This window comes from Tetranychus urticae, chromosome 1, assembly GCF_039701765.1.
Source record: "Tetranychus urticae isolate SD_2017Ah chromosome 1, NJAU_TeUrti_SD_1.0, whole genome shotgun sequence".
Classification (NCBI taxonomy): Eukaryota; Metazoa; Arthropoda; class Arachnida; order Trombidiformes; family Tetranychidae; genus Tetranychus; species Tetranychus urticae.
In genome coordinates this window covers 1,344,963-1,369,304 of record NC_142958.1, presented here as the reverse complement: position 1 = coordinate 1,369,304, position 24,342 = coordinate 1,344,963, and the positions used below count along the sequence as shown (strand labels likewise).

The window sequence follows — 24,342 nt, the reverse complement described above, 5'->3', positions numbered from 1 at the left end:
CTTGGACTGTGTTGGAGAGGCAACAATCAAGGATTGTTCAAACAATCAAAGGTTTTATATGATAATATTGACTTACAATATTGGTTCACACAACAAGACAACAACACGACAACAAAAAATAACAACAATAACAAGAGTTACAACAACAAAACATGATTAGTAAGGTTACCTTGAACCATAATGGTCTTCGTTATTTTGTTGTTAATTTCTGGAATTCTCACTCTATTATACATTTGGGCTTCCCAGTACAACTGGGAGTGAATAACAATTGTACAACAATAACAAAATGAACTCATTTTTTCATCTCAACTTTAACATTCTGTAATCATGATTTTTTTCTGTTCTCCTTCAAATTAATTGTTTTTCCATCTGAAAATGCTCCAATAAAATCTGTTAATATCAACAATTGTGTACTGGAGTTGAATCTGGTTGAATATTTGAATGATTTTCACTTCCATTTCGGCAATCTGTTATCAGAAGAAGAAGAAAAAATTGATGAACTTTTAACATGAAAAAAAGAGACTATTTATTTCATTTGACATCAACAATACAACAATTAACAGACAACAACGATAAACAAATTTCAAAGGGTTTTATTGATCATCATTGATAACAGAGTTACAAGCAGGATAAAATGAGGTTGAAATGTGAGCAAAACAAATTACTTTAAATACAATACAAAATTGCAGGAACAAAATATAAATGAAACGGAAAACACAGAAAACACTGAATTTGGAATAAATTTTCAAATAAATTAAAAGTTGAATGTTGACATTTGATTATCATTCAATTTATCATCTAATGAGGCAGTTTGAAAATTTTGCCCTTTCAACGGAAACTTTGGTCTCGAAATTGATTATTGTCAGCTAATTAGCATCTGTAATTAGTAAATTATTTTTCATTCTATTATCACAATTCTAATAGTTTTCTGAATAACTAAATATCAACTTTAATTGGATGGAACTTTTCAGGATAAAATTTGATTTCTCAATCAATTATCCAATTCTGAAAGTCTTTATTCACTTTTTTTCGTGTTTGTTTTACTGTTGCTTTGATCTTCGGTTTTTGTGTTCACTCCTTTCACTTGTTCATTTACATTGAAAATTTTTTCTCTTCTCTTGCCTTTCATGATGCTTGAAAGGGAAGAAGATTTTTCATGGGAAAATATTGAGAAGAGAGATCAAGAACAAGAACAAGAGATGGAATAACAATGAACATGAACATGATGATGATGGTGATGGGGAAAGTTGATGGAGAAGGCGTAGAAGACAACAAAATGTTGGACTGAATGAGAGTTACAAGACAGTGATGGATTGACTGTTGGATTAGTGACGAGTAAAGGAACCGTTAAATGAATCTGATGGGCCAATTATAATCTCAGTCTCGGGTCCAAGGGTTGATTTAAGGGTACTATTGAACCGTGACGATGAACGTGATCCTCGTGCAAACTTACCCAAATCAGAGTCAGAGGTTGACTTACGACAACATGAGCCCAAAGTTTCCTTGAATGCAGAGCGAAACTTGATTGACATGATACTGTACAGAACGGGATTGATGGTTGTACTAAGGTAATAAGTTATCCCAGAGATGTAGGTTAACAGGTTATAAATAACGATCTCGGCCTGGGTCGAGCCAGATGCATATGTAGCCATGAGTCTTTGGGCATGAAAAGGTGCCCAACACATGAAGAAAGCCACAACAACGGCAACTAGAAAACGATAAAAAAGAGAAAAAAACTTTCGATTAGATTCACTGATTGCAATTGTAATGCTCATTGATTATCAACTTAAACATCAACGTAAATGGATTCATTATTAAGTCTTGATAATGGAATTTAATTTTTAAAATGATTTTCTTTTTTCCCTGTTTTCTTCTCTAATGGATTCTTTCAAGTTAATTAGTTATTCATAAAGTTGCTCAAATGGTTTCGTTTCAAGAGGAAAGTCAATTTTTAGTTGATTCAATGTACAAACATTTTTGCCTTTTAAATGACAATTGAACAATCATGTTTACAAGCACAATAATGATAACCTAAATACGTCCAATTAATTGACTCGACATTTGTTTTACTATTTTTATTCCTCTCTTTTATTTTGACCCAATTTTTGGTTCATCTCTTGGATTTCACTTATTCCGATTGAATCAGTTACGATTCTTGGAAAAGGAATGAAACAAATTGTCGAGTTTAGGTGAATCTTTAGTTCGACATATTTTACAGAGAAACAAGTTTAATAGCAAATAAAGAAATGACTGATTTAATCAGATAAACTGGGATGAAAAGTCTTGAAGATGATCTAGTTATTTACAGGTTTAATGGGATAAAAAGTGGAAAACAAGAGAAACCTTTATAATCTGGTTTTACCCTTATTCAAGTACAAATATTACTCGTTATTGTTCAAGAAAATGATTGATTGCCATCTTCAGATCACTTGATAATATGCAGGTTAAACAGACTCAACTCAACCTAGAACAGCTCATTGTTTAGGTTTCACCCTTAGTCTTGTTCAGTTGAAACAAATGTTGAGACAAGTTTGAGACAATTGTCAATCTTTATTCTGACCAAACATTTGAATGGAAACTCGAAGTTAATTGGTAAAAGGAAATTAATTAAGCCCAGAGCAATTAGATCTGGAGTTGCCTAATTGAAAGAAAAGTGTTAATCAAATCAATCTTCTTGTGTACTTTAACACGGAAAAGATGAACATTCCAAGAACCAATTTAAACATGGAATTGTGTTTCGAATCCAAACTGATTTAGACTTTTTTTCGATGAAAAATTTCTAAATTGTTTGTTAACCTTTTTTTGCTTGCTTTATGGCAAAGTGTGAAGTTAAGACAAAGAGTTGATTCTATCTGTTGGATTCTGAAAGTTCATTGATGATCAAGGAAGGGAAAATTGGTAGACAAAAAAGTTGTCAAATTTTCGCTTTAAATTTTCTTCTCAGCAAAAATGTGATGAAATATTTTCCACTTGACAAGATATTACTGACTCAATTTACTTCAAACATTCAACCGTTTGACCCATTTTCAGTGTTTAACAAAATTCTTGACACTTATACTTTAGAAAAAAAAGATAATCTAGTTTCTGAATCTTAACAATTATCATGAAATTACGGTGCAAGTGTAAAGAAAAAAAATGAATAGTCTTCGAATAGAAAATGTTACGGAAGAACAAGTTTGAGTGAACAAAATTTCAATGCTTCTTTTTCTAGTTGATTAAATGAATTATCATGACAATGAGAATAAAGATGTTGATTGGTTGCAACAATTAGATAATGAAAAATGAAACGATAAAAAGGAACCACAAAAGTTGTTTTCCTTTACAAGGTTAATTCAATTTGTGTCCCAATTTTCATGTCGCCAACTCTTCTAATATTACACTTTTTATTGTCCGATAAAAGTATGATGAATACATAAAAAAGATTCATTTCTGAAGAAAAGATGAAATTCAGAATAAAGATTATAACAATGAGCCTTGTTCAAGTGTCAAAATATTTAACCATCAAATCATCTGAACTCACTGAATCAATTGATGAAAATCCTTGGCCTAAGTAAACACTCATTGTTGCCGCACTCGAGGATCATTCTGTTGGTTCATTTAACTCGACAACTCTCATTGGAACAAAACAATTGCTCGAATCGACACCAACAATTTGGGTTAAACTGATTGACAGAGAAATTGAAAAGAAACAATTCTCTCGCAAAATTATCAAATCTCAGTCCTTCGAAAAACAGATTCTCGAAATTTTCGATTTTGAATTGATCTTTTATTTCGATGAAATTGGATGAGCTTTGAGCGATTGAAATATTCGTTGATTTGATGAACTCGAAACCTGCGCATTAAGTTTCTTCAAAAGATGTTCACATTGAGATATAAACATTTTTTTACTGTAACTCAATTTTTTCAAGTAACTGGGAGTTTGAATAATTTTCACTCCCAGCATTGAAGAAACTAACAATTGAATATTGTTATTAATGATTGTTGATTAACAGAGTATATGAATAGATAAACTCAATTTGCAGTTATATTTTTACTTCTTTCATTGTAATCAATTGTTACATTTTTTGATTGTTATAATAACTGATATTATCTGTAAAAGCATAATATACTTTGTAAATTTTGAGAAAATAAACGAAATTGAATAAGAATTATAATAGAAATTTGTTTTTCTTTTTACACTTTTTTTCACTATTCACTGAAATTCCTAATTCTCCTGGGAGTGATTCTTATTAGATTTTAGGTTATCAAAAATTCACTCCATATAATCATCATTTCAGCTATCATATTCATTATAAATGAATTGTATGGTAAAATGAATAACAATATTTTGTAAAGTGTCAATCGAATCTCTTGGTTTCTTCTTTCACTGTATCATGAAAAAGTATCATCCAATCGGCCATGATATCAAGATAATAATTATCAACATTGAGAGTAAAGAAGACAATTTTGTCATTGAATGAGTGAATGAACTATTGAAAGTGTATTTAGAATCGACTGGGAAGCTGTTATTCGTTGGAGTGAAAATATTGGTTCAACAAGATGACACTTGAAATGGTAAACTGAAACGTTGAAATGTTCATCCAAGCACGGAATGGAGAGTCACAAGGTGAAAAGAAAACCAGGAAAAATCGAAACATAAAACTATGTTCATTTCATGATATCATTATCATTACCGATATTCATAATATTATTGAGATTCTGAGTTATTGAGAGTAAATAAAGGAAAGAAAATTCCTTTCGAATATTGGCATTCTATTCAGAATGTTTTCGTTCTTAAGATTTACGATAAAAGTCGAGAATTCTTATAAAAGTTCAGAATGGAAAATCAGTTGAACAAATATCGAATAAATTTTTGGATGAAATTAAAGATTCGATTGCAGATCGATTAATAGCTTTAAAATTTCTTTTGCAGTTGAAAGAGCGAACAATTTTCTGAACAGAATTTTTCGTTTTCGCTTTTCTGGATTCCTATTTAAATGCAAGTGATTTATTATTTAGCAAATTAACTGTCCAAATGTTTCATAATTGCATGTTTTCGTTGCTCATTGTTGGTCTGATGACAATGGAAGAATGTAATAAATTGGAAAAGTTATCGCTTATTTTATGTCGAATAATGAAATGCACTTGTTTTATGTTCTCTTCGTTTGATTGATTACATTATGATTTACTTCTGACACTGTAAATGATCGCTCATCATTGAGTGTTGTTAAAAGATGAGAATGAAATGATCTGGAAAAAGGTTTATTTGTCTTCAATCCTTTTGGTGCTAAACGATTGTAATCAATTGAACAATGATTTTGATTAGTGGTTCAATAAAGGGAAAAGTTTCAATTTTATTGATTACCAATGAATAAAAAAGCAACATGAAAATGAATCATTTCATGAAGAGTTGATAATGAAAATAGACTCAAACTCATGGACAAGGTTAAGATTAAAACGAAATGAAAATCGGAAAATGAATAAATAATAAGTTCGTTATTGATATGAAAACAAGCCTGTGAACCTTTCTCATCGTTACGCCATCAATCATGATCATTAGGCATTAATTGAACTTCATTTGTTGATTCAATAACAACTGAATAAGTTGCGAATAGAATTGTTCATTTGCAATATTTCCAACAGAAAATCAATTCCAACTATTGATGGTGAAAATTACAGTTCAATTATTCACTTAATTGGTGAGCTTGATTGATATTCCGAAATTGACGGTTAAATACGTTCTATATTAAATGGAAGCAAAAATTTCGATCAATCAAAATTAACTTCGACTTTTCCAGTTTTCACTAATTAAAAACTTTATTGCCTTTCATTGTTTCATTGATAGTCAAACTTGTCATCACAATGTAATGATATCAGTCTTTCAGGTGACATGCAGGTGAAGCTTGAAAAATAAGAAAAATTTTGTCTTCTTCATTAGCTAATTCAATCTTAAATGTTCAGCTAATCGATAATTGAATATTCAACAGAAACCAACGGAGAGTTCAATTTGAGCAGATCGATTAATGTGAGCAACAATAATATCGATAGAAAGGACATAAAATTTCAGAAGAGAATAAATGTTCAGATTCTGGAGATTGGATGATTTTTCGCTTTTAACGAGCAAAACAGTTCGTTAAAAGTTCGAAAGTTTTTCCAAGCAATTTTATTTTCTGTAAAAATCGAAAAGAACATTTCACTGAACTGTTTTTATCAATCTAAAAGTCAATTTTGACCGATTTCAATATTGAAAGATTTGCTGATTTAATGCGCTAAAATTATTTGCTATTTAATAGTCAAAAGAGTTCTGAAATCTATAGACGAAAATAGGAAATGTTCAACTCTGAACTTAAAGATGAATATTATTCTCTTCTTTCTTCACGAGAAAACGAAGCGAAAACTTGTATGAACATGAATCGCTAGATCATCGCTAAAACCGAGTTTATAAATTTTCAGAAATGACAATTTAAATAAGTTTGGATAAGTTTAACAGTTAGTTTTACAAAAGGAATATTCGAATGTCATAAGTTCTGTAATAACAAAATTTATCGGATTGTTGAGTTATAACTTTTTTTGCTCTGTTAACAGTCAATGATTGATTCAAATTTTTATTTTGCAAATTGTTGGATTGCCCAGAATTGAAATAAACTTTTGAAAGCTCATTATTTGGTTGAGAAAATATTTCCCTCAATAATAAGGTTCATCCAAAATAGCGGCATGTGAGAGTTAAAAGAGCTTGACATTTACTTTTGACGATTATGATACGAACATTATTTACTGTTCAATTTTATTCTAAAAGAAGAAAACAATTTCATTTTCCTGAGAAAGGAAAAGAGCTAACAAAGGATTGGAATAAGAATTTCAAACTCATCATGAAAGCTATTCAAACACATAGAAATAAGAAATGATATTTTTATCGTTTCATTTGAAAAAGATGGAAACTATTTGAAAAGAACTAAATTAAGATCGAATTAATACGAATTCAGAAACTGTTGTTGAACTTCGATCGATTAAGCTGACTCTAGATCAACCAACAGTCGATCGATCGTAAGACGTACTGATCATCTCAACTAAATTTAGATGAACAACGAACGAATGGCTTACAAAGTTTAAATAAATTAACATTGTTAACATTCGGATCGAAAGCCTAAGGCAAGTGAAACATGCAAAAAACGAATTGAAGATTGATTAAAGAATTTTTTTCTATCAAAACTGGGAATAATGTTCATTAATGGAAACTGAGTTACACAATTTGGATTCGAAATTTAGATGTTTCTTCTGTTCTTTTTCAATTTTATTCAGGGCCGCTTTGAACTTTCAAAGAATGGATTTCGTTTATTCTGGATAAGCTCAAAGTAAGTTGCCTTCACTGCCTTTTTAGCATTTCTTGCTCTTATTTTCCATCAAATGATTGAAACCAAACTACAAAACAGAAGGACTTATAATGGCAAAGTCGAAATTTTATTCTGATTTTGGACAATTTTCTGAATAATTTCAATATTTTCTTTTGGATTCGATGTACTTTACATTTCCTTGCATAAGTGTTAAAAGTAATTTTGATTACAGTAATATTAGATTTCTTTGTCGAATTGGATTCCTTTACTTTCCTGAGATTTTTTCCTTATCGATCAGCAAACTTGGCGTATCTCAACGGAAATGAAATGGATTCTCTTGAAGAATATTATTTAGTTGCAAAAAAAAGATAGATATTCAAGGATGGAATGCAATATTATCGTGCAAATATTTACATCTAAACATGTATTCAAGTGTCCAAAGTTGATATTATCATAAATATCTTTGTTAGTTGAGTATCGATAATGAAATGGAATGCAACATGAAAAAGCATGAACTTTGATAAATAGTCTGAAGATTCTAAAAGTTGAATTCGAATAAACTTTTCCAATATTTTTCACTTCATTTGTTTGCTTTTGAGCTTTCATGTCTCGAAAGGATGACCACGGATCCAAACAATGGATACAAATATGATTTACCTTTGAAAACTGCTATTTCACTGTTCTTCGTCAATGCGGTTCAAAAATAGATCTTGATATTCAATTGAAAATAACAAATAATGAAATATAACAATAATTGGGAAATTTGATTGCAATATGAAACGAAATGGTCCGTTCAGCCAATGAGTTGATTTCATGTTTCAGTGTTTGCTTGATTGATTTTTGAATTACTCAAAGACTCTGTTTAAAGCTGCAAATTCAAACGAAAACGATTTTCCAGTAAAAATTGTCATCTTTCAATCGCTTCCAATTGTTCTTTTGAATGACAAATCAATGAATTAATCATGAATAAATATCTGAATGTATTGGAAAAGCATATGCAAATGATAACAAACGAACAGAGAATTGACCAAATGAGTTTTCCATATTATTTACATTTCATTTAGCTTTCAATAATAATCATTTTATATCAGATATTAAGATAAATAAGATAAATGAATAATAGAATGAAAAACAAAGCAAAAATGAAAGTAAAATCTGGAATAGCGAATATTAAGATATTCAAAGTTGAATCAGGAAAAAAGCAGAAAATTAAGCTTGCTTTAATCTTAATGCTTAACTCCAGGACTCAAAGTGTATTCAAATAGTTTTCAGTTTTAATGCCAAATTGAAAGGAATCAAAGTAATTTCATCAAGTTCAAGTTTTAATATGATTTTCCATAATTTGAATATTGGGCATCAAAGCAAAAATTTTGAATGCTACAAACCAATAAAACCCAATTGGGTTGAAAATATACACAAAGCTAACTATGAGTTTATGATACACAAGATACGATATGCTTCGCCTAATAGTTGGTTGACATCAATGTTTGCCCTTTGGCTGATTGCAACTCGAAGATTGGTTGAGTTCAAAGAACAATTAGATCTGAATTTCCTACAAATAAAGTGATTTCGGTCGAAAAAGTTGATGCTTTGTTATGACCAAACTCCTCATGATATAATCTCTGCTTAAATATCCAAAAGAAGCAGTTTTCTGATAGAAGATGGAATTCCCTAGAAAAGTTTTACTCCAGTAAGCAACAATTCAAAAGACTTTCAACTCTAAAACTTAAGGGGCTGCCAAAAGCACTAACAATATCGAGAGCCAGCCTTAGAGTTGAATCGGTAATAACTCAAAATTCAGGTTAAAAGCATTAAACGAACAAATCAGGAATAAAAAAAGTGAATTGTTTTCTATTAATTACAAAGTTCTAAAAGGATAATTCGATATTAATACAAGAACTGGTCAAAATGGATTGAACTACATTAGTCGATTCAAAAAGATAATAAACTTTGAATGAAAGTCTAAATGAAACCAAATAAATGTCGAGTTATTAATGAGTTGATATTTTAAGCTTCATTTCCAGGTTATTCACATAAATTAACATCAAACTTTGAAGACAAATTTCCAGGTTAAACCATCGAATCCAATTAAAATATTATTTTCGAATCTTATAATCTTTGAACAACAACCTTTAACAAACCTAGTCTTAATCAACTCTCATCCATCAAACATGCTATCAATGTAATAATAATGTAATAACCTGATTTACACTCCCAGGAACATTTGATTTCTTTGATAATGAGAAGAAGAAAAAATGCAATTACCTTTTCTTTAAAAACACAGATGGGCTTATCGATTAATTAACAATACAGAACGTGAATGAGAACAACAAATGTCACAGTGTTGAGCTAATTTTGATACCAATTGATCAAAGCTTTTCATTTGCATGATTAAACAAGTGTGCAAACTGGTAGATTGATATACTCGGCTAATTCATATCAAGAGGAAAATAATCAAAAATGGTGAAAGTTCATCAACCAGAAAATGATTTATTAGCATCATGATTGAGTCCATTAATCGATGACTATCAAGACAAAATGCTAATAACATCAGCTAAAATGGTAACCAAAAGAAAAGCAAATATCATATTAAAGGGTCAACATTTCATCGCTTCATATTACTTTGTTTCCTTTGACCTGCAACATTCATTATTAGTTCATCAATTTCATTCAATTTTCATTTTTCACTCTTTTCTCTTGTGAATTTTAGCGGTTTCGTGTTGCATTTAAATTTCAACTTCTAGGGTTCATTGAAACATTCATAAACAAAACAAATACATTTCATGGTAATTAATAGGCAATGAATCATCGTCAAATTAATAAGTTATTCAGAGTGTTTCATATTTTTTATGTAAATTTCGTTTCAAAATATTTCCAAGCTAAAAATATTCCTTTGCTTTGATGGAGCTTTTATTTTACAAACAGAAGTGCAATTTTGCCTGAGAAAATTTGCATTTGTTTATCGCATTTCAAATTAGTTACTAAAACGTCAAGCTCAAGGCGAATGTTAAACAATTTATATTTTGTTTTCTCGTTGAATGGGCATTTTGTACACGATTTTGAACCTCCAAATTTTGGATTGTGTTTGCTCTCTGTCGTACTAATTCATCCAAAAAAAATTGAACTAGCCTTTTATCCGCCGGCAAAGATGATCAGCAATTGTGTGGAAAAGTTAGTGAAGTCGGTTTAAGTACGAAAATTGAATTGATGGATAGAAGACTTGGTTTCTCTACAACCTTAAATCATGATCTAAATGTGCCCAATTCATAGTATTGTTTAGGTTCGTGATCTTATTTGAAGAAACCCTTTGATTGAGGTTCCACGTGAGGTTCGTCTGTTTTGTCTTGCGTTCACTTAGTTTTTCCAAATGAAAAATGAAACAATGTAAACAAATGTAACAATACTTTCGAGGATTAGAGTGGAATGAAAGCGAATTGTTGGACTCTATTACTCAGTTTTTTTGTTATTTGCAGCGAATGAGTTATATGACACTCGAACAATCTTTTTGGTTAAAACTTTTGGTCAGAACAAGGTTAATCTTGGATTGTTTTGCAAATACAAAACCGAAACTTCTATTGAATCTTGAAAACTTAAATTGACCTTTGAGATTTATCTTCAATTGAACTGGATTATGATTGAATTGAAATTTGAATACATAGGATAATGATACAGCATTTGGTCTCATGAAATTACATGATTTAAATGCATTTACAGCAAAATTTGATTCTCAAGGCAAGAAAAGGAAAAAGTTTTGTTCCAGTTTTTCAAGGTTTCAATTTTAAATTGGTATTTTCATCAAAAGCAGACATTTATGCACCTAAAGATAACCTTTCATAGTTTCAACCTTTTTAGGTTCATTTTAATGTAATTTTTGAATCAAGCAAAAGATTTAAGTTTATTTTATTTTGAAATTCATGATTTCGCTTGAAACCAAATGATGAAGGTAATATTAAAGGTAAAAGGTAATTTATCCAGTTGAACCTAAATCAATTGATTTCAACTGTTTGTCAACCTATTTGTAACTTGGTTTACATTGAAATTTCAGTTCCAATTTCATCTCTTCCATTCCAAGTTACTTTGGTTAGAATGAAAATGACAGCAGAAAAAGCTTAAGAAACTCAGTGTTCATCTTATTTCAAGGCATTCCTTATTAGGTTAACTTCATCTCACAACCAAAGACAATGAAGACAGTGAATCAAAAGATTCTGACTTGAACATGGCCAACATTGACAACTGAACAAAACTGGAATCAAAAACTCTTCAGTGATCCTTCAAACTGACCACTTTAAGTAGACTTGATCTAATCTAATCCAATCTAATCCGACCTAATCTAATCCAGTCAAACAACTCAGTTCACTTGATGGACTTGCATCATGAGTCTGTTCTGTGAGTGAATAACTTTCAAGTTATGAAAAGTGGAAACTTTAATAACATTGAAAGCGTTTCAAAATTAATTTTCAATGATTTGCATATTTCGACTCAACTTAAGTTTCATTTTTTAATTCAAAACTCATCAACTCAGACCATCAACCTCTGCCTTCAACATCTTATAAGCTTATGTTTTCATGATTCACTAATCTCAACGTCATGACGATTTAGTAACATTAAATTCAACCTTGATATTTGTTATTAAAAGTGAACTGATGATCCAATCTTATCATTTAGATCACATTAAGCGACTAAATATGAAAACATTTTGTTTCATTTCAATTGGAAAACACACATTTCTTTTCACCCTGAAACTTCACCGACATCATTCGATATTTTTTCTCACGAGTATCAAATTGCTAATCAATAAAAAAATTATTTTGCCTTTCAAAATTAACTGGAAATGCTAGCAATTAATTCATTTGCTTTTGTAAATTAAAATCTTTTATCAATTCATTTGCAAATATTGCTTTTGTGAACCATAACTTTATAAAAGCCAATGAGTGATGAACAGTTTGGAGTTAAAATGCAAATTCAACTTGAAAATGGTTAAATATTCCAAAAGCAGAAATGATTTCAATTTGAATCAGTTTAATCCTCTTTCATGGAAACCCTTTTGACACAATGAACCAGTTCTTGTTGATAATGAGTTTATATTGTTAGCCTAAAGTAAAGAAATGCAATTTCCGTCCAATTTGCAAGTGAATTAAAAACATTATTCAGGTCATTTCAAGTGTAAAAATGTCAATGAAATTAATAAAAAGAACAAGCTTCTATTAGAAATTATTCAAAAACGGAAAATTCAATTTAGAAAAATTTTCTTTCGATCAACAGGCAACTCCTTCCTCGACTTTAGACACCTTCCAATGCTTAAACTAGACTCTTCTTTGACGATTTCGTGATTGAATTTCGTCAAAGGTTCGAAGCACTTTGTTGGTTTTCGTGTCGAAATGGAAAAGTGACATTTTCGGCTGCCAACTATTCCAACTCATTTGGCTTATTCGTTACGAGCTTTGATTGTTTAGAGCCTTCGAACTCTGGGAGCTTTCGAAATTCGAGATCATTGATTCATTTCTATTTTCAGTAATAATTCATTCCATGTGCTCTAAGCAATTGCAATTTCCTCTCATGTGAATCCAATTTTATTCAAATCAGGTTATTGAAACATGAATTTCTAAGTGAACCCAAAGGATAACGACCTTGAACAGTTCATGAAAAAGTTGAGTTTACTTTTGATCAACAATAATAATTTAAGTGTTCAGTCAAAATGATCATCAAATTGTTCAAGTTAACAAATTGGTTTGGCAAACAGAAAAGGTTTTAAATTGAAAAAAAGATTACCTTGAACAATATTCAACTCAAATGCAAAGCGAATTCAGAAACTTTCTTGAAAACTTGAAATCAATTTGAAACTTTTCATTTGTTAATGTTTGAAGAGCAACAGAATTGAGAAAATAAATCTTTTCTCAGACAATTAAGAACTTTGATTAATATCAAACGACCAAAAGAAAAAAGCAAAACTCGCATTCCGGAAGCAAAAAAATATTAATAACTCCCAGTTTAGATGTCAAAGTGCACAGAACTAAATGCTGATAAAAGATATAAAGTGAAATGATAAGAGTAATAAATGATATTTACTCAGACTGGAGAAAGGAAAAGGATAATTAAAGTTTGTAAAGTTGATAATTAAGAACAAATTTGGTTGAAATTTCATCTGAACTTGGAGTGAAAAATCCAAATATTCATTTCAAAATTGAATATCATTAGGAGACTTCAATGATGTGATATATGTTCATCTTATGGTGAAGTTATTTGTTCCTGTCTAGAGTTTCAATTTGATCTTTTTCTTCGCTGAAAAATTGGTGAATTAATTCATGGTTATTATGGAAAAGAAGTGGAAATTTTAATGGTTTTTTGAAAAGTTGCGGCTCAATTGGGATCAAGTAAAGTTCAAAAGAATAAGAAAAATGTCAATTGATAAAACTTCATGACATAAACTGACAGTTGAAGGTTGACCTGAAAACTCGATTTTAGAGGTTATCCATTCGTAGGCTCAAAGTCGAGTAACGAGTTTCAAACCAGAACAACTGTTTCGAAAATTGAAAAATTATCTGAAATTCCAAGTTAATCCTTGGTTTCCGATTCACAACTTATGTTATTTTACTATTTTTGGAATTTAGAAATCAGAATAGAATCGAAGAAAAGTTTTAGGAAAATTGAGAACCAGAATCGTCCTGAAATGCCTTCTCAACTTAATCAACAATTGAACAGAAAATTTATTCAATTTTTCCTTTGATTCAAACAGATATTGAAATATTATGCTAACATGAAGCTCATCCGATTCCATTATTCAGTATCCGGTCAGATTGTGAAAGCAAGGTTCATTGATGCACAATTGATGAACAATGAGTTTCCATTCAATTGATTTGAAGCATAAACAAAATTGCTGATTAAATTGAATTTACTTTTTTTTCTCAAAGATAAATATTGAAAGGTCAAGTTCAAGAAAGTTTCTTGTCATCAACGCATTGTTCATGATTCAATGAAAGATGAACATTCATTGGATTGAAGAGAAAACTTTAGATTCTCAATCATAACAGGATAACAATCGAACTGACAATGGAATCGAAATAAGATCAAGACAACAGGTGAAATGGTGGAATAAAAGGTCAGAACAAGATGAACTTTTCGCAATTCTCTCTTCTTTCAATTCTTTCATTGTTGCCATCGATTGTTAACCATATTATCAACCTTTCATTACCTTTACACCTTCCCAAGAGGTTAATCCAAAGTGATATCACCTTGAGATTCCATGATGAATTGTAATTAAATTACTTGCTGACAAATGTCAATTTGATACTCAAACAAAGCATCTGAAGGAAAACTTTCAATTGCTGTTATTGTAAACCTGGGAAGGATAAAATATTTCAATTGGAATGAAACTCTTTTTTACTTAAGAAAACTTCTGAATGAATGCAATTGTGAAAAGAATAGATTTTTAAGATCATTTTTTTCTCTCAACCGTATTCTGTTTCCATTCGAGTAACATCTTTAACCTATTTGATGTAATGAATTACTTCAAGTTGTAATCACTCCCTGATGATTTGGTTCAATAAACTAATAGAAATGGCATGAACGCGAGGAATTGTTGATTAAATTTATTCTTCGAGGTTTGTTTTTAAATGTTTTGGTCAATTTTAAAAAACTTTTTGCTCTATTATCAACTATCAATGATTAAAGTAATTGGAAGCACATTTCATGTAATTATTGAAAGAATTGAGTTTTATTCTGGAACATTGAATGTACATTAAAGTGGTTCATTATTATTATATCAAATGTTATTGTCCAGTTCAACAGCCTTCTGCAGCATTCAATTGCGTTCGGGATTCAATGGACAAAGTAAATGGTCAAGTATTGATTATAATATTTCTTATGGATTTGAATTGGCTTTTTAGTTTAATGAGATATCTGAGATTGTGATTGGGTTCAAGTTGGCGAAAGAGGGAGATTATCACAATAAAAATTGATCCTTTTCTTTCCACCATTAAACTTGAATGGCTTTCATTCAACAAGTTTTCAAGGCTTGAAAGTCTTGAAGAAAAATTTCTTTGCTTTGTTCAGCTTTCAGTTCAAGTGGCATTATATTTCAGTGTTTTGATTCATAATCAAATAGAAATGAAAAGACGTTGAACTTTCACGATAGTCAACGATAAAACAATAGGATTCGATTGTCTAAAAATGATAAGTTGAATAAGGGGTTTTGTTTGTTCAGAAATGTTTTCGTTTGTGATTCAGTTTCAATTGTAAAAAAGACGAGTAGAAGTATTTTTTTACAAAGACTAGCTCTAGACCATTAGGTTTTTTAAAAACTAAAACAGATAAAGATATTGTTGATAAATAAGGATTTGCTTTTAATAGTTATGTTTTGAAAGAGCTGAAGCGAACCACGGCAGTTCCGATGGATGTTCTGCGAGAACTAGATGAGTTCATAAGTGTTTAAAATATGCCCATATTACAGTACGTATTAAAAATTCAAAAGATCAGTTGAGAAAAAAAGTACAGTACTACGTCCAGTTGTTTTGTAAAAATTTTGTTAGTCGCTATCTATCGAAAAATTAATTTATTCAATCAAAGCCTGCTTTTTTGAAGCAGTTAATAACAGTCTGAGGTTTTACATCGAACCAACATTCGTTCAGCAACATAATTCCATTCAGTAAGCTGTTTCTTTTTTGAAAACTAACAATATCAATATTTTCATTATCAAAATCATTTGCGATTTTCTGAATAAGCTTAGATTTATAATTAGCTTTTACATTGGCGATAATTCCACAATCGAGAGGCTGAGTATGTGATGTGGTGTTAGGAGGAAGTTTGATGATATTAATAAATTCATATTCTTTAGTTAAATTGTGAGCAGGACAATTGTCAACAAATAGCAAAATTTTCTTGTCAATAATTTTCAATTCATCATTCCATTGAGTTAACCACTCATTAAATAGACTTGTTGTCATGTAAGTCGAAGAGGTAACTTTGTAATTAACATTTAAGGTTGACAAATCATAATTTAATGCTTTGAAACAATGAGGGCGACGACGATTACCAATAATTGTTAACTTTTCTTTTCCTCCAAATTTGTTGCAACAAAATAAAACAGAAACTCTATTCTTTATTTGTTTTAAACCATGATTAGGATTGGAGATGTTAGAGTAAGATCTTAACGGAAGTTCTTTCCAATAGAAGCTTGATTCGTCAGCATTAAATATACAATCAGAGTCATAATTCATAGTAATACTAGGTATTTCAATAATCCAATTGGCAACAATTTCTAAATCAACACTTGATGATTCTCCATGTAAAATTTTTTTTCTCAAATCATGGCGACGTTTAAATTTATCAAACCAACTGTTACTGGCTTTGAAATTAGTTAATCCGATTTGACGAGAGACTTGTACGGCTTTGGCTTTGATAACTTTGTTGTCGATTGGAATATTATGTTCAATTAATTTATCACAAAATTCATTAACAATTGAATCCAACATTGTAAACATGTCTGCCGAGGGAGAACGAACTCGAGAAAGAAGCTTCTGGTCACAATTTAAAGATTCATAAATTTCTCTTTTTTTCTTAATTGCTGAAATAGCTTGCTGAGTAACACCATATTTAATAGCAAGGTCACTTTGACTAGAAAACTCAAGCTCTTTAATTATGTTAATTTTATCACTTAACTTAAGAAATCTCATTTTGACAAAAGTTCTAAACTCATGGTTAGATAATTTCTCGTAAGATGTCAGTCAGACAAAAATACAAACTAACTGGAGACAAAACAACTGGACGTAGTACTGTAAACAAAATTGATTTGAAAATAATGGGTATTTTTTAGTTAATTTATTTGTTCTCACGCTTATTTGTCTCTCAGTAGTAAAGAAATGTGAGTTCTGGGACAAAGATATTTTCTGGATCAGGGTAAGATACGCGATTTCTACGTCAAATGAGATTTCTGAGAAAAGCTGAATTCAAACGACCACGTTCTCTACGCTAATTGTGCCTTACATGCTTTAATTTATTTAATTGATTTGTAATAAATTTTCGATTGATTTGTTCATCAACATTTCAGGAACCCCAAAACGGTAAGTTTATTTGTGTGTGTTTACCCCTTCCAATTTAACCTGTATCATTAATATTTTTACAGCTGTTGAAGGTTGCATTGAAGATTATATTGGTGAGAATCCTCTGTTCCATATCAAAAGAGCACTGGAAAGAATTGAAGGACTTGGCAAACTCAACAATAGCCAAAACCATTTAAGAAGGCGCGTAAAAATGAAATAATCTTTTTGAGAAAGAAATTAACTTTTAAAATATCAGCTTTATTGATCAATAGGTTTTTAAAAAATGCTTAAAATGTCTAAAAATTTGTTTAACTGAGTAAAGCTTTTTGAATCTGATTTTTGACAAAAATTGATCAAATAACTTTGACCTTTTGTATCAAATTAGACCATTCCTAAGACAGTAAAAGCAAATATGAAAGCAACATGTTTCCAATCATTCAATTTGCCGCAAGAAAGTCTGTAAATCTGATGTTGATGAGTTATTTTATCTCCTATCGAGAAGGTAGACCAGCTATATGAATAGACTTGTTTAATTAATTTTGTTTAATAAATTTCATTTTGTTGTATCTGTTTGTTTATTTGTTCAATTTGTCATAGAAATCGCGTAACTTTTGTTAACCCAGAAGTCACATTCTCCTAATACTTTCCTATATTGTAGGGGACGAAAAATAATTAGACATATATTTCTCGCTATTGTGTGACTATTGATATTTAGACATTTTAATTGTAGATTTCTGTGCAACGCAGTTACTGAAAAGTACATAAAACAAATTTTAGCAGTAAAATGAAAACATATCTTAATGAGAGTTGTGAATCATTTTTTAGTAACTCTTATAGATTACAATGCAATATCCTCGCTCAAAAGTGCTTAAATATCAATGGACGCGCAATAGCGAAAAAAGCAAATATATTTGTCTAATTATTTTTTGTTCTCTACAATATAAGACCAAAAAATTGAAAATGATCGTACCAGGGCACTGCCTTTGTAAGAAATGTATTTTTTGATGGATTACTATGAATTTGACTCTTTTAATAAATTCTTTACTTATGGATATTGTAATTTCGCGGTTTTGTTTTGGCTCTTTTGAGCGCTGTACCTGCTCTGAATACTGGATCGATTCAGTATCTCTTTAGCAACCTTTCTATCGCCCTCTACAGTTCTTATGTTCCTCGATAAAGAATTTAAACTGGCTAATTCTCAGGTTATAGCGAAAATTTCGGTATCTGGTTTCCCATTTTCCTTTTCTGTCGCGCACAAATTTCTGGCAATTTTCAAATAAGTTTACAGTTTTTACGTTGATTTCTGGTGTGTAACTCGTTTTTTCATACCAATCAGCTCTTTTTGTTCACCACTACGTGTACGCTACTAGGGTTAAAATGCCAACGCGTTAGCGAGCAAAATATCCTAATATTATTACAATGTGTCATGGTGTGAAATTATTTCAAAATAATGTCAATTACTTTTCTTGTTGATGATCTGATTTTCAAAGCTAATCATTGCAAATCAATTTTAAATCCTTAATAAGCTTGAAATATTGTTTGAACTGTAGCCCAAAAGTTTTTCTCTTTCCATTGTTCAATAATCATGTGAAGGAAAAAATTGTATTCTGAGAGTTTTTAATCAATAAAGACAACTAACTGTTATAAGTTGACTTGAGTCGAAATGAAAAGCCTGAGGTTTATTCGGTGGAAGCTCTTATCGTCATAAAATGTCGAACTATTATGAGATTGAAGCAATTGTTCGCTGCTAAGCTTGAACAAATTAAAATTGTTACATTTTTGGCAAACTGGACCTCTAAATAGTCTTTACCACTGTACATTGCACCATTGTATTAACACGAAAATCACTCGACTATCTTATCCTTCAACTGAAAATGAATCTTTCAATTCAAGGCTCAAGGTTGCTTCGCATTAATCTAGTCTTCATCACTCTCTTTACAGCATTCAAAAGTAAATTTTTCAAGGTAATCCATAGTTAAGTTACAATACAAACGCAACATTTTTTAATCATAACTCGGATAATGATTTACAATTGAGTTAAGTGAAAGAACTGAATAGGATCGAGAAAGTATTTGATTGATTAAGTTCAAAGTTTTGACATTGTTACTTGACTTTTGTTTTGAGGAAAAGAAGCGAAACCATATTTTCTGATAAAACCGAGGTAAACTCATTCAGATTATTATCATGATATGAGTAAACAGGAAAAAAATGAAATCAATGATAAGAGCCAATGCCTTGAGGAATATCTTGAAACATCTTGATGAAAGGAGGAAAATTGATCAATTTTAGTTCTTTTCTTGTTCTCGGTTTCATCAAAGTCAATAGGAAAACTGTGTTGAACAAACGCAACATGAAAAAAAGACTTTTTTTCCGGATAAAATTGTCATTCTGATGAGTTAATGTCTTGAACATTGAGCAAATCTTTTTTCTCTGTTTTCTCTAGTTTTTTTCGTTCCTCATTTCATGATATAATGATAGATGGTTTGTTCAATTCTTGAATAACAATGAGAAAATTTAATACGTTGTATGTTTCAAGACCAAGTTTACCTTCCCATTAAAGGTTAGCATTGAATAGAAGCTGCTGAAAACTGTTACAAAGTTGTTTAATTGTTAGACAGCTTTAATAAATGATGTCTTGTGTTGTTTTGGTTAAAAGTAACAATGGTTTTGTTGTAACAATATTGTCTGGTAAAACAGGATTTAATGGCATTTAATGGTTACAAGAAGCAAACCTTTCTGTCTTTGTTAACTCATCCTAATGAAGCATGTTTATAAAACGTTATAAATCAAGGTAGAGTTTTAATTGCGACTTAATTGTCTATTAATGGGAAAAAAATAATTTACTCTTGTTAAAGGGAATCAAGAACAAACTGGAAACTTAGAAATAACATGTGAGTTTATCGTCATGAGATGGTTAGATTTTTAAGATCATTTTTTGTGCCACAACTGGCAAGTACAAGAGGAACGCATATTTGGATAAATGGCTCTAAGAATGGATCTAAGAGTGTCTCTAGCTTGACAAATTAATAGCACAAAACTTCTGTAATCTTATGCTGTCTTTAGTGCATGTCTAAGCTTGGATCATGTCATTATATGGTAGTGAAATCGTCTACTATTCAGTGTATGTAACATTGGTTTTTATCAACTCTTCATTTATCCAGTGAAGAAAATAAAGAATAAAAATTTAATTCCTTCGATAACTTGGAATGGTTTGAGGAAATTGATTGTTTACATTATGAATGCAAAATTCATGGAATGAATTCGTTGATTTATTCAAAATTTAACCAAGAGAATGCTTCTTTCGATAAAAGAATCAGATTTTTCATCAAAGACAATTTTAAACGCTTGTTTTGTGACTAATAAAATATTAAGTTCTCTGATATTTTCTCTAAAATTCTTGAAATATAATATGCTCAAGAAAAGTAGCATGAAGTAAAAATCCCTGTCTTTCTTATCAGTGATCAGTAGACTGTTTACATGGTTATTTGTCGAAGCTTCCAAGTTATTAGTCTTGTTAGGTACAAGAAAGATGTAAGAAGGTCGTCTGTTGTCCTTTTTTCAACCTTTTATCATCAAACGAAATGCTTCCTCACTGAGTTTAAGTTAAGAGTAAATATTGATTTATTTAACAAGGGAACCTCGAGAATTGTTAATCGTCGATTTTCTTAAAACATAGTTCATTGTGATAACTGGTGATAAAAGAGGGAAACCAGTTGAACTTGTTGAATCCAAATCATGTTTGTAATAATTCACTGAGAAGCAAATGTCTGAGACTCAGTTTTTCTGTTACTAACTTTATTTGATAGAGAAATAGCCACATTCTGATTATTATCACCAACTTGATCATCTCATACGACTTAATTAACTTTGTTTGAAAGATCAAGATCAGACATTCCTATGATGATGCATCTTGACGTTTCCGCATAAAATCAGCATGTAAATTCATTTATGCAATAGTTATTCAAGCTTAAATAGCTAAACCTCTTTATCAAATAAAGCTAGAAATCGCTTTGCAGTACTTTGGCCATCTTAGCCTTGAAACGAAATCCCTTCATTTCTGGAAAAGGTTTGCATTGATAATTGTTAAATTTGATTGAATTTTAAGTCCAATTTACACAATTTTCATGTCTGTGAATCTCGTAATCTTCAATAAATTTTTATCTTCCTTTTTCATGACAGAAAAACTTCCATTGGAAAATCTCATTCTTTCCGATTATAGACTCAGACAATTGAGAAATTTTGACTTTTCTTTTTTCCAGAAGAAAGATGAATTGAAACATTGTTAGTTTCTTCAATTTCTATTCCAAATTCATTTTCATCTTTATCTGTCTTTTACTTCAAAATTGCTTTTCAATATTTTTTCTTGAGTTTCGAAATATTGCGAAATGCTATCTTCAAAATTCACACTGAAAAGTTTCAAATTTCATTAAAATATCTCCAATATGATTACTACGAAACTTTAGTTGCAGCAAAAACAATAATCAACTCGTCAACTCACATCTAAATGTATCTTTTCGGTCTCACTGAACTCAACAGCTCACAGGCGAACCGTCATTCAGCTAATACTGTAAATGATTAGCATAAAACTACATCATGCTCTCGAAGTAAACCTGGTTCTTAATCTAAACTTGAAGCTCTTCAATTCATCGAAACCCATGATTGAAACACCAGGGTTTCGAGTTGAATAGTTGCTCGACCACAAATATGAACATAAGCTTTTTCTGTAGTTTGAAATTCTGAACAAGAATAAATGTTCCAATCAAGATTGTTAAATAACAATTTATTTCTCAAAGTTTAACCTTTAAATGTAAATCGCGAAATACTTGCATTTAATATTGTGGCTAAATGAAATGCCATTTTCTGTCAATGTTTTGAAATACAAACAAATAAGTTTTTTGATTTACATCAAATTTTTAACTGAAAGGTAACACACAAATCAAGAGATGAACAGAATTTCGTTTTTTTCATTTTTTCTCCTCAGAAAAGAAAGTTTCACTTCTCAAATGAAAACATGAATGGATATTAAAAAATTTTGTATATTTATTTGCATAAATGTCAATTTTATTGTCAAAATTTTCTTCTTTTTGTCTCCATATTCACATTTCGCACAACATGTAACAAGCAAAAAAAGTCAACAAAGTTTTGAGTCAAGTTGAAAGTAATAATGAAAACTAATATTTATTCAATATCAATCACACCATGAACAGAGAGATTCCCAGGTTAGTCATTTTTAACAGAAAATATTCAACATTCAGAATGGAAATGAACAATTGAAGGGAAAGAAATGATTGAAAAATGGTCAATCAAGAGAAGGAACGAAATAAAGTTTACAAAATTTATCATTTCCATTGAAATTCCAAGTAAAATTCAACACTTTTTCATGATCGGTCAATTGACCATTCAATTGAGCTTAAGTTTTCTCAAGTTTTCCATGATTGGTAAAGTCAATAGTTTCATGATGAAACGAAATTGTTTCAAATCTGTAAACTAAAATTGATTATTGGATTGTTTACTGAATCACTTGAGAAAATTTGATGAAACTATTTTTTTCTTCTCTTCGAGTTGAAACTTCCAATATCATCATAGACTCAATATTCAGTGAAATGTTGAGTTTCATGATATTATCAGAATTGACAAGATATCCTTAATAATCAAGTGAATCAGGCGAAAGTTTGATAAGCTTGTTAACACTGAAAAGTTGTTAATGTTTGTCAAGATGAAGATAATCAAGAATGTTGGTCACATCGTAAACAAGATGAAAAAAGAGCAACTTTCCATGAAAAATTCAGACAATTATTTAATGTGTCAATAAGGAATGTTGACTAACGAAAGAAGCAAAAAAATGACGAAAATTGGATGAACAATTGAACGACAATCTGTCGCATTAACAATGTCGTAATGAGTTGCAACGAAAATCATTGACTAATGTAAGAATAATTTATTGGAATTTTATCCTTTTTTCCTTTTCCTTGATCAACCCTTTGATTCTGTCACTGTAATGATTGGTGAAAAGCGAAAAGGCTTACACCACAAAAATTAACATTTTTCATGTTAACTTTTTTCTTCTTCTCCTGAAAACTGTTTCCATTGTAAAATGAATTTCCCTTTCGAGTAGGAGTTATTCAATATGCTTTCCTCATTTGTGCACAGCTTCTGTAACCATGAAAAAGGTCAGTTTCAGATTGAAAATGATAAATAATCCGGAAACTTTTCTCTCTTGTTGGTTGGCTTCTTCTTCTTCGTTGTTGTCCTTTTACCCCTTTGATTCATGGTTAAGTTGATGTGAAAAGTTGACAATCAAAGAGAGTTTTCATCTCTTTTTTGCCTTCCATTGTAAAGAAGGAAGTTGAATGTTGGTGAAACTGATAACCATTGTTATCGCATCTTTTTTTGCTTCCATTCAAAATGATGAGTTACTTTCAAATGATGATTATTTATCAACTTGAAAATTGAACGTCGACTTTAAAATGATTAAATGGTTGACTAAGTAATGAACCGACTACAAGTTGTGATCAAGAAATAGATTTAAAACACAATCAGAGTTAAGATGGTGCAATGAGCCAATTGAGGTTTTGTACATTCATTTCATTCATTGAATTGCATCCAAATTTAGTGCGAAAATAAAGCTCGAAAATTGGCCCAAAAAAGTCATTTGAAACTTTGCTTTATTATTCAGTTGATGCCAAATGTTACTTGGATCTTGACTTGGTTCTGTGTCCATTTTGCTTTTCGTTTGACTCGTCATTAAATCTCATTTTGTCAATTCTTTATCATATCAAAGACGAAAATTGTTTTTCCCATTGCCTTGAGCTTCTCAATCAAAGGATTTGATAATGAAAAGAGAACCTTTTGTTAATCTTTTCTCATTAAAAGTGCAAGTTATTAATTTTCTAATCAGATTCGCTTTTCAGTTGACTTTTACTTGCTAATCAAGATTTTGTTTCAAATGTAATTTCATCTTTTTTTTGTTTTTTTACACATTGCTCAAGTTTGTGGGA

The 24,342-nt window shown here is 30.3% G+C and overlaps 1 protein-coding gene across 3 annotated transcripts in view; it reads right to left on the bottom strand.

Annotated features, from left to right (window-relative positions):
- LOC107368217 (pyrokinin-1 receptor-like) overlaps positions 1 to 24,342 on the bottom strand; it is a 32,502-nt gene that overhangs the window by 1,146 nt on the left and 7,014 nt on the right. Inside the window, exons 2-3 of one of the 3 annotated variants that reach the window (XM_025162111.2) lie at positions 1,454 to 1,708; positions 170 to 467 (exon numbers count right to left, since the gene is read on the bottom strand). In XM_025162111.2, coding sequence (XP_025017879.2) covers positions 400 to 467; positions 1,454 to 1,708 — 323 coding nt within the window. In that variant the 3' untranslated portion in view covers positions 170 to 399. Of the gene's footprint in view, positions 1 to 169; positions 468 to 575; positions 1,709 to 24,342 lie in introns of those variants that run through there. The other 2 variants (XM_015935997.3, XM_015935995.3) reach the window with 2 other exon arrangements.